Source organism: Myotis myotis, unplaced genomic scaffold (assembly GCF_014108235.1).
Source record: "Myotis myotis isolate mMyoMyo1 unplaced genomic scaffold, mMyoMyo1.p scaffold_m19_p_6, whole genome shotgun sequence".
Taxonomy (NCBI): Eukaryota; Metazoa; Chordata; class Mammalia; order Chiroptera; family Vespertilionidae; genus Myotis; species Myotis myotis.
The window spans coordinates 2,830,001-2,840,448 of record NW_023416368.1 but is presented as its reverse complement, the minus strand read 5'-3'; the positions used below and the strand labels follow the sequence as shown (position 1 = coordinate 2,840,448).

Genomic DNA, 10,448 nt, shown 5'->3' with positions numbered 1-10,448 from the left:
CACCAGCCAAGACTGTTCTAGAGGGGGCGGCGGGAGGAGGGGTGTTGGCAGGGAACGGGGAGAGTTAGTGGGGAGTGAGCTGTGGTCACGGGTGCACTCAGATGCCTGGAGCTCGGGAGGCAGGAACACAGCACAGCCAGAAAATGAGCTCTGAACTGGAGTAACGGGCAAGGCCTGAACAGCGTGGGAGGGAGGTGAGGGCAGGAGCGTGGCGATGTGCGGGCGGAGAAGTGAGGAAATCCTGCCTCACGGAATCCTTTCCCTCAGGAGCTCAGTCCAGTGATCTCTGAGGCCTCCTCGAAACCAGGACTATTCTACCCTTGGCCCCTGATAAGGGAGTGTGATGGGCTGAGTCGTGTCCCCTCCCCAAATTCAAATGTTGAAGTTCTAACCCACAGCACCTCAGAATGTGACTGCATTTGGAGATGGGGTCTTTAAGGTGGTAATCAAGGGTAGGTGAGGTCACATGGGTGAGGCCCTAAACCAATGTAATTAGTGCCCTTAGAAGAGGAAGACACACAGGGATGCACACACACGGAGAAAAGGTCATGTGAGGGCTCTAGGAGGAGGGGGCCATCTGCAAGCCTTGGAGAACAGCCTCAGGAAAAACCAAGCCTGCCTCCAGCTTGATCATGGACGTCCAGCCTCCAGCACAAGGAGAACATAGATTCCCACCATGTTGTTGGGTGAGGAGTTGGTGGGGGATAGGGTGCACAGATTGGCTTTGTGCTGACTTGGTGTAGAACCACCATGAAGTACAACCCTAGGAAACCAAACTCCGAGAGGCTGACCCCTAAGACGTGTGTACCCAGCATTACCCCCGGCACACAGGAGGCAGCCCAAAGGTATTGGCAAATGTGTTTATGAAGGAAGAGAATTCGCTGAGAACATTAAAAGGCTGAATATCTACAACCACCTGCTGGCGGGTGTATTAGTCAACACTCTGTGTTGCAAGGGACAGGACCCATTCACACCAGCCTAAGCCAGAAACTTAAAATAAAAGTTAAGAATTTACAAATGGAGGGGGTGGGGGAGGTTTACAAATTGTCTTGGAAACGAACAAGTCCAGACCTGCTTCAGGCATGGTTGGATCCAGCGACAAAGAGATGTATGGCGTGATCTCTCTTCTGCTCTCCGGCCTTGGCTTTCCACCCGGGCAGGTGCACTGCAGGGGTAGGTCCTGAATGCTCCCCCCAGGCTTCCACCCTCTCTGCGCCCAGCGGTTCACCCCGAAGACAGGAACCCTCCCTTCCAAACAGTTCTAACTTCAGTCTTGAATTGGCCCTGAGCCACTGGGCCAGAGTCACGAGACCATCCTTATCCGATTGGCACTGCTCCAGGGCATGGAGAGGGGGAGGGGTCATTTCCCAAAGGAAAACCAGGGCGCTCCCCCCAGCAGAGGGGACACTGGTTTCCAGGCAGGCGCGGGCCACTGCTGCCCCCTGGGCTGAGTGTGTGTGGAGAGGAGACAGGGCACGCAGGGTGACTAGGTAAGTGGGAGTGGGAAGCATGCCACCTGGAGGACACAGATAGAGGGGTCACGAGAGCCGTGTTGGGTCCAGGCGGGACCAGGGGCGCAGAGGAGTTAAGGAGGCTGGGATCTGAAGCAGGTGTCCGGCCAAGGGGGCGTGCGGTGCATCAATTGCAAAAATGGCCCTGCTTCTTACCCTCCCTGGGTCCCCTCAATGTGCCTTTACAGCATCTCTCACCAAGCATGGAGTGTCCTTCCCTTCCCCCAGGCCCTGGGCTGGCTTTGTCACTTGCTTTGAGGAGACTGTGGTAGGAGGGACAGTATGCCAGTCCTGAGCTCAGGCCACCAGGGGGCATCTGGGCCTTTGCTTGTCGCGTGGACCGCTGCCTCCACCCTGGGAACCATCCTGGCCATCTGGCTGGAGGACCCAGCTGTCCCAGGAACGCCCTGGGCCTGGGAGGGAGCCCTGTGGGGCTGCCAAGCTGACCCCAGATGAATGCACACACACGAGTGAGCCCACGGCCCAGCTCAGAGCAGTAAGTGGCTGCTGTTTTAAGCGACTGAGGTTTTTGTTTTGTTGTTGATCCTCAGCTGAGGATACTTTCCCATTGATTTTTAGAGGGAGTGGAAGGGAGAGCCAGAGAGAGAGAAACATGGATGTGAGAGACACATGAATTGGTTGCCTCCTGCACATGCCCAGACCAGGGCCGGGGAGGAGCCTGCAACCAAGGTATGGGCCTTTGACCAGATGGAACCCAGGACCCTCGGTCCACAGACCGACACTCTACCCACTGAGCCAAACCGGCCAGGGCAGCAGCTGAGTTTCAGGACAGCTGGTTCCATGGCATGTGTGGCCAATAGGTGACCAATGGCGGCAGGCGAAGCTGTGCTCCCTGGCCTGGGGCTGCATCTGCCACACGTTTCTAACTCGCGGGGAAATGCCACACGGGCTCCGGAGCTGCGGGTCGCCCTGTGCCTGGCCTGGGGGAGTCTCTGTTCTCTGCGATCTCCTGTGGGCCTGCACTGGCCTCCTGCCACGCTTCCCAGACGCAGCTGTGGGAAGGCGTGGAAGTCACCCAGCGCGAGCAGCTGGGGAGAATGCGCCACTGGCCACCTCTGGCTCCATCCGCCCGCCCTGGGATATGCCTTTTGGTTTAGTGATTCCTATGTGGTGGCTACCGAAGGGGAACCAAACGAAGAAAAGAACACCCATGGCCTCAGAGGGGCTGGGAGCCTGGCAGGACGGGAAGAGTAACGCGGCTGGTTGGCCTCAGCGGGGGACCGGGGCGGGGGGGGGGGGGGGGGGGGGGGGAGGGTGGGCCTCCGAGGGACGGGCCTAGAGCCCGGATCAGAGTCCCTGGGAGAAGGTTGAGGAGAGAGGCGACAGGGAGCTGCCCGAGGCCAGGGCCTGCCACCTGGAGCCCGGACAGAAGTCAACGCGCCCTCCCGCCCGTGCACCCCTGCGCCCCGGTAGCTCCAGACACAAGTACAGCTGCTGGGATCGCGGAAAGTCCGAGATGGTGTCCCTCCCCCCGAAGCCTGCTTTTCTCAAGGACCCGTTCCAGGGACCATCACAGACCCATCCGGCAGCCACCACGTCCTGTCCAGGCGGCACCCGGTCGTCTCCGTCTCTCCGGCCTGCCTCTGACGCCCATCCCGCTGCCTGACTGCTTGGAAACTGAGAGATGTCCGCCCCCCAGATAAAGCCTCAATGCTGCCGCCCAGCATAGCGGATCTTCCTTGCCCAGCCCTTGGCTGTTTCTCCCTGCTCTCTCCTCCCTCCCTCCCGCCCCCCGCCCGCCTCTGGGCACCGCCAAGTGCTTTTCCCTCCAGCTCCCAGCAGCCCTGAGGCCCGGCTGGGAGAGGGGCCTGCAGCTCACAGTGCCCGGGGTGGCGTGCTCAAGGGCCTCTGCCTCCCGCTCCAGGGTTCGGGTCCAGGAGGTCTGTGCCCCCCGATGACGACCCCCAGGGCCCGGTGGGAGCCAAGCCATGGAGGAGCAGACAGCAGAGGCCGCCAGGGCCCCGGCCACTCGCAATTCACCTGCAGGTCGCAGCCCCCCACCCGAGTCCCCTCCGTCCCGAGGGTTCGGGCGGCAGCCCTTGCTGGCCTGCCTGGGGGTCAGGTGGCGTGAGGTGCAGGGGGCCCGCGGAACCGGGGCACAGCCAGGCCAGGGAGCGATGGCGGCCCTCCCGGGGGGTCACCTTCCCTGCGAGTGCACGGTGGCTCCTGCACCCCGGCACTCAGGCCTGGGGCTCGGCCGGGAGATGGGGTCCCGCAGAACCCCGACCTTCGCAGTGGCTGACGTTCAGTGCTGAGGTAGCTGGAGACGTGGGCTCCGTGGGCATAGCAGCCCGGGGTCCCAGGCAGGAGGGTCCAAGGGGTGGGCGAGGCCCCAACCTAGGTGGCCCCGGGCCGAGGCCGCAGCCTCTGGTGTTCCTCTCCACACCCAGGCCGAAGGGGGCGCGGTCGCGCTGTCACCAGGCCAGGGGCGAAGCCATGCCCGAGCTGCGCGCACCCTCCCCGGCCTGCAGGTCGCCGAGGGCCCGCTGCGGGGGAGGAGCAGGGGGAGGGTTTGTCAGTGGTTCCGGGAGCCCCCAGCCCTTCACCCAACACCTGTCTGGCCAACTTCAGCACCTAGCAAAGCAGAGGCCTACACCCCTCCCCGGGGGGTGGGGGCACTCACTGGGGGGCTTTCCCAACACCCCGCTTCACAGAAGACCCCTCCCTCTGTCGACCGCGGGCCCTGCCCCTCCCCGGGGCCGGCAGTCTCCCGGGGGCCGGGGGCCGGCTCACCTCGAACTTGCTCATGAACTCCGCGAAGATGCCGAAGAAGGCCTCGGAGGTGGTGGCTTTGGAGTCCTCTCCGAAGAAGGCCAGCGCCTTGCCCAGCTCCTCCACGGCCTCTCGCTGCAGCCCGTCCAGCGCCCGCAGCGCCGGCTGCGCCGTCTCCAGGAAGGACTGGGGGCCTCTGCTCAGGAAACTGCCCACCTGCTGGGCCCCCAGACAGCCCGGCCGCCCGTCCCGCGCTCCAGGCCTGTGCCCCTGAACGAGTCCTGAGCCCTGTCCTGCCGGGGCCTTTCCCTCGGTCCTCTGTCCAGCAGCTCTCTCCCCCCGGCCCTCCACAGCTCTGCTCAGGTGCCACCACCCCCCTTTCCAGCCATTCCCAGGAGTGGCCCCCTGCCCTCTCCAGGCCTGCCCCGCTCCGTCTCTTTCTATGGCATTTGTCACTCTGTGCCCAGTGGGAATGTCCCTCTCTCCCGACTGCCTTGGGCTGGCCCGGGCCTGACAAGCCTCTTTCTGTATCTGGTAACTTAGGTCCGGGCTCTCCTGGGGACCAGGACCTGGAACAAGAGCCTAGGACAAGGGGCGCACAGCCTTGGCCCACGTGCTTGGCTTCTAAACAGCCCAGGATGGACCCTCTTCCAGCACCCGGGACACACAGCAGCCTCTGCCAGAACCTCTGTGGGGAGACGGTGGTCACCGGAGCCGGAGCCAGCTCCCCCCGAGGGCCCCCCACCACCCTGGGTCCCCTGGGCCACTGGGCCAGGCTGCCCGGAGGATACCGTCATGACGGCGGCAAACTTGTCCTCACTGGAGGGGGCCGTGCTCTGGCAGGCAGCCTGGATCTCGCGGATGGTGCCGTGCAGGTCGTCCAGGTCGCCGGTCAGAGCCCGCTGGTTCACTGCAGGGAGTGTCAGGGCCTCGTGGGGCCACACGCCCGCCCAGCGGCAGGGCCCGCCTCCCACCCACCGCCCAGCCTACCTTTGGCCGCCAGGGGCACCGTGGGCAGGTCCTGCGCAAAGCCCAGTAGCTCGGGGAAGTGCTGGCTCAGCGATTTGGCGAGGATGTGCAGGAAGGTGAGCTTCCCGTCCACTGTCTTGGTGGAGTTCAGCTGCGAGTGACCCCAACACACACCCTCCTCAGGCCCGTCAGCTTGCTGACCACACGGGACCAGGCGTCCCAGCCCGGCTTCTCTCAGACCCGCCTCAGTCCCTGCCCTCAGCGCGACTCCGACACTCAGAACCCCACTGCTGTGTTCCGTCCTCCGGGGTCTTACCTGCTGGGGTGCCACAGGCCCCCCGGGAGCCTGGAGTTCCCTGCCCAGCTCTCTGGGGTCCCGGGAACCAGGCAGGGAGAGGCAGGCCCCAGGTTTCTCTGTCCTTGAGCGTTTGCCTTGTCAGCAGGCAGAGCCCAAGCCTCCCTGACTCCCCGGGTTGGGGGGGGGGGCGAGTGGGGGGGGAGCATCACTCCCAGGCCTGCCCTCTTGTGGTTTTCCGAAGCGTCTGTGGCCCTGCTGAGCCTCAGACATCCTAAACCAGTGGCTGGCAAACCGCGGCTCGAGAGCCACATGCGGCTCTTTGGCCCCTTGAGTGTGGCCACGAAGTCTCAGTCGCACTGTACGTGCGTGCCCACACGTGGTATTTTGTGGAAGAGCCACACTCAGGGGCCGCAGTTTGCCGACCGCTGGCCTAAACCATTTCTACCTGCAAGTGGAGTTTTCTTCCTCTTTTGTTAAACGACGAAAGGCTCCCTGGGGAGACGTCCCAGGAACACTGGGGGGAGGGCTGGGTACTCATGTTTCTGATCCCAGATCTTGGGGTGGGGGTGGCTGGACTGACAGTGTGGGAGCTGTTGGGGGTACAGAACCTGCCAGGTGGGCGCTCCCCTTCCACTTGGAGTCTCCCCTCCATGATCCCCACCCCCATAGTTCCAGACCCAGAGGCTTGGCGTGGAGCAGCACCCTCCCTCCCCCCAACCTTTGCCTTGGTCACATCCTGGCCCCTGGGCAGCCGCTGCTCCTCCTGGGGAAGGCCCCCTGGGTGGTGATGTTCCCTCCTCTGCTCTGCCGCCCCCCGCCCACCCCCCCCCCCCCCCACCTCAACGGCAGAGCAAGGCAAGCTCCTCACCTCCGTCAGGAAGTTGATTTTGAAGCCCGTGGTCTTGTTGGTTTTGGGCTGTCCGTCATTGAGATAGTTGCCCATGGCCAACACGAACTGTGGAAAGGAAGGTGGGCGGGCAGGTACTCCTCCACCCCTCACCCCCTGGCCCTCACCCCCTGGTCCATGGCGGGAGCCCCAGGGGGCAGAGGGGCAGGTTGGTGACGGAGTGGGGGGGGGTGCGCGCTGACCTCCAGGATCTTGGCGAGCTTCCGGCTGTTCTTGAGCTCCAGGGAGGCCTGGCGCAGGCACTCCAGGCTGGCCTGGATCTCCTCCGTCTTCTCCTGCAGCGTGGCCTGGAAGTGGAGGCTGCGCAGGCGGGTTTTGTAATCCGGAACCGACAGCATCTGCCGCAAAGGCCGGGCCGGAGTCATCCATCCGCCAGCACCACCAGGAGACCCACCGCCCCATCGCAGCCTGGGGTCCCGGCTGGCTGCGGGGCCAGGTGTTCCCTTAGGACAATAAGCCGGGCCCCTAGGGCCACGGGCATCCCATCTAGCTGGATCCCAATGGAGCTGGCTCATAAAGGTGTAAATGGGCTGCTTGTGCGGCGACCTATGAATCAGGAGGTCACGGTCAGGGCACATGCCCGGGTTGCGGGCTCGATCCCCCCTTCGTGCATGAGGCAGCTGATCAATGCTTCTCTCTCATCATTGATGTTTCTCTCTCTCTCTCTCTCCCTTCCTCTCAATAAAGATATTTTTTAAAAGAGAAAGGTGTAAACTGGTACTCAGAGGTGTGAGTGTGGGGGCGCATGTGGAGCAGGACCGACGGCCCCCCGGACTTCGGGAAGCCGGGATGGAGCGGGCGGCGCACCTGCAGGACGAACTGGTCGGGCTCGCTGAGGCGGCCGGGCGCCTCTCGGAAGGCCTGGTAGCGCAGCTCCTCGTCGGCGTCGGGCGCGAAGAGCAGCAGCTGCGCCAGGTGCGCGGGCTCCAGCCGCCCCGGCTCCATGCTCATCAGCACCTGCCGCAGCTCGGCCGGGCTCAGCTTCAGGTGCGCCAGCAGGATGGCTGCGGGGCGCTAGGGTGAGCCGGGGGGGCCTGGACATCCGCCTGAGCTGCTGGGTGGGCCCGGGGGTAGGGGGAGGACCAGGGCGGGCAGGAGCCGGGAGAGGTGGGCAAGGCGGGGTTCTCTGGGAGAGAGATCTGGAGCTGAGCGGGGACTGGCGATGGGGCCAAGGAACCTAGGAAGGGGCCTGGAAGCGGGACCAGAACCCGGCCAACAAGAAGGCGGGACCTATGGGGGGGCCGGTCCGTACCTACCCAGGGGGGACCTGGCAGGATGTGGGAGCAGGGAGGGGCCTCTGCCCCGCTGGATGGCAGGTGTATAGCGGGGGAGGGGGGGGCTGGGAGGGGGTTACAGCCTAATTTCTGTTTCCCATCAGGGCGGCCGCCCCCTGCCCCCCGCAGCCCCGGGACCCCCTGCCCCTCACAGGTGTTGTAGGCCTTCTTGTGGGACAGGATCTCCACCACCTCCTTCTTCCTGAAGGGCTCGGGCCTGGGCACGGGCTCTGGGAGGGAAATGATGGTTGAGCGAGGGAGGCCAGGTGAGGCTGCTGTGAGAGGACCCGGGCGTGGCGGGGGGGGTGGCCACCCCCACAGCCCAGGCGCCCCCTTTCCGTGGCCGAGATCGAATCAGCTCTGGGCCCCACTCGTGCACTCTCGGGCCCAGCCTAGCACTCAGCATGCACGGCGCGTCCCTCCCCGTCCCCCCGTCCTCTCTCCCCCGGCTGTCTGTCGGGACTGAGCTGCCCGGGTGAGGGGACCAACCCCTCTGGGCCTTGCAGATGCCTCCTGGGTGGACACGGCCTTTCTCTTCCATCCGGGGACCACTGTCCACACAGGATCCTTGGATACCTGCAACCCCCTCCCCACCCCCCCCAACAACTACAGGGAGGGGCACAGAGAGGGCGAGGGGAGGGGCCTGGGAGGGCATGGTGGACGCCTCCTGTCAGCCTCGTTGGGGCTGTGACTGAGGTCACCCAGCCCCCCTGTGCTTTCTCATCAGGAAGTCATCAGTGTCTCGGGTTGGATTTGAAATGGGGGTGCAGGGTGTCTGGCGTGCAGTAACTATGCCATAGACGCCAGCTGTCAGTCTCTCCGTCCTGAGGCGGGAAACTGAGCTCTGAGGCCTTAACTCAGGGACGCAGTGAGTGAACGGGGGTCAGTGCAGCCCTCGGGGGCTCTGAGCCCTGGGCTGTCCCCGAGGGCAGTGGGTGGGTTGCCACTGCGACCCTGGGATGGGGTCCCCCGGGGCCCTCAGGCCACTCACTAGCCGGTTTCTGGGTGCCAAAGTGGAGCTCCAGGTCAAGGTATTTCACCATGTCACTCAGCTTATCATAGTCAGAGTCCTCCCCCAACTGCAAGGGAGGGCGGCTCGCAGTGAGGAGGAGCCCCCCCCCGCCCCCCTCCCCCCACCGCAGGGAGAGCCCCCTTGGGCGCTGGGATAAACCCAGGGCGGCCTGCAGAGGAGCCACATCACCCGCTCTCAGGTGCGAGCCGCTCCTCTGCTGGCCAATCACACGCTCGCCTGGAACCCCCAGCAGAGGCCAGCACTGTGTGGGGAGGGGCTGCAGGGCTGCAAAGGGGCTGGAGCCCCCAGGGGGCCTTCGAGGTGGCCGAGGGGTCTGGCCCTGCTTTGAGGTGTCCTTTGCAGGGAGTGAGCTGCCCCGTGTCCCTGATGCCGGGAAACAGAGCCAGGGAAATGTGTGTGGGGGGGGTGGCTAGACGCTGGACAGGGCCTCGTCCTCAATGCTGCTGCCCAGGCCACCCCCCTGCGCAGGGCCCCGGGGCCTCAGGCCGCCTACCTGACCCCAGATGGTGCCCTCCGAGTTCTCCACCTGCTCCCACCGAAGGCGCTTGACGCTCATGTGGCTGGTCTCGCTGCGGCGGTGGCCCAGGCCCCGGGACAGCATGGGGGGGGCACAGGGCACGGGTGGGGGCAGGGGTGGCGGGGGCGGGGGCGGGACCGGGTGGCTGAGTTGGGTGAGGGGCTTGGCTAGAGTCTGAGTGGGACCCCGGGGACCGTCCGGGGTGCGGGAGCTGGGCTTGGGGTCGTGGAAGGGCAGGGGTGGCGGCGGCGGGGGGCTGAGCGGGGGCGGGGGGACGTGGTCGGACATGGAGGAGTAGGTGAGGGAGCTGCCCTCCTCGCTGCTGCTGATGCACTCGCTGGCGCTGCTCCGCTCGTTGGTGACAAAGCTGCCCTGGTCGTCCTCATGGAAGCTCATCTGACGGGGACAGAGCAGGTGAGGGGGCACCGGGCTGGGCCAGGGACAGCGGAGCAAGGGGCAAGGGGCGTGGGCAGCCTGGGCAGGGGATGGGACAGCCCTGGGACAAGGATGGGCTGGGCTGGTGGGAAGCCTGAGGCGGAGGGAGGGGTGGCCTGACAGTGTGTGTGTTGGGGGGAGCCTAGCACAGGAGGAGGTAACCTGAGACCAGGCCTATGTGTAGCCTCGGGTAAGTACTGAGTGTCATACTTGAGTCAAAGGGTGGGATAGCCCTGGCTCGTTTGGCTCAGGGGTCCCGGGTTCAAGTCCAGTCAGGGCACATGCCCGGGACTCGGGCTCGATGCCCAGTGTGGGGCGTGCAGGAGGCAGCCCATCCATGATTCGCTCATCATTGATGTTCTAGCTCTCTCTCTCCCTCTCCCTTCCTCTCTGAAATCAATTAAAATGTGTTTGTTTGTTTCTTAAGTGTGGCCTAGCTCAAGCCAGGGCGGGGGGTGAGGGGGGGGGTGGCTTGGGACAGGACCCAGGGCAGCGGCCTCTTGCAGGCCTCAGGGACCCTGCTCCCCTTGGAGACACCACTTCACACCCGTCCCGGGGCCTCCACCCGCTGCCTCCACGCTCACCTCCTCGTAGTCGTTCTCGGGGCTCAGGAAATCGTCCACCATGGTGACCCGCGGGCCCAGCTGCTCGCTCAGGGCGTCCAGGAAGCGGTCGGTGTCCCGGCTCCGCGCGGGCCCGGAGGCGGTGAAGAGCTTCCTGCGACTGGGCTGGCGGCCCAGGTCCGGGCTCGGGGGGCTGTCGGGGTGCAGG

At 64.9% G+C, this 10,448-nt stretch overlaps 1 protein-coding gene across 2 annotated transcripts in view; it reads right to left on the bottom strand.

The window, feature by feature from the left end:
- Positions 1 to 2,783: 2,783 nt before the first annotated feature.
- LOC118658917 (Grid2 interacting protein) overlaps positions 2,784 to 10,448 on the bottom strand; it is a 25,814-nt gene continuing 18,149 nt past the window's right edge. For both annotated transcript variants that reach the window (XM_036314733.1, XM_036314732.1), the window contains exons 11-21: positions 10,262 to 10,448; positions 9,219 to 9,638; positions 8,684 to 8,771; positions 7,845 to 7,922; positions 7,226 to 7,422; positions 6,601 to 6,756; positions 6,380 to 6,466; positions 5,235 to 5,364; positions 5,036 to 5,154; positions 4,266 to 4,430; positions 2,784 to 4,018 (exon numbers count right to left, since the gene is read on the bottom strand). The exon at positions 10,262 to 10,448 is cut by the window's right edge and continues 169 nt beyond it. In XM_036314733.1, coding sequence (XP_036170626.1) covers positions 3,947 to 4,018; positions 4,266 to 4,430; positions 5,036 to 5,154; positions 5,235 to 5,364; positions 6,380 to 6,466; positions 6,601 to 6,756; positions 7,226 to 7,422; positions 7,845 to 7,922; positions 8,684 to 8,771; positions 9,219 to 9,638; positions 10,262 to 10,448 — 1,699 coding nt within the window. In that variant the 3' untranslated portion in view covers positions 2,784 to 3,946. The remainder of the gene's footprint in view (positions 4,019 to 4,265; positions 4,431 to 5,035; positions 5,155 to 5,234; positions 5,365 to 6,379; positions 6,467 to 6,600; positions 6,757 to 7,225; positions 7,423 to 7,844; positions 7,923 to 8,683; positions 8,772 to 9,218; positions 9,639 to 10,261) is intronic.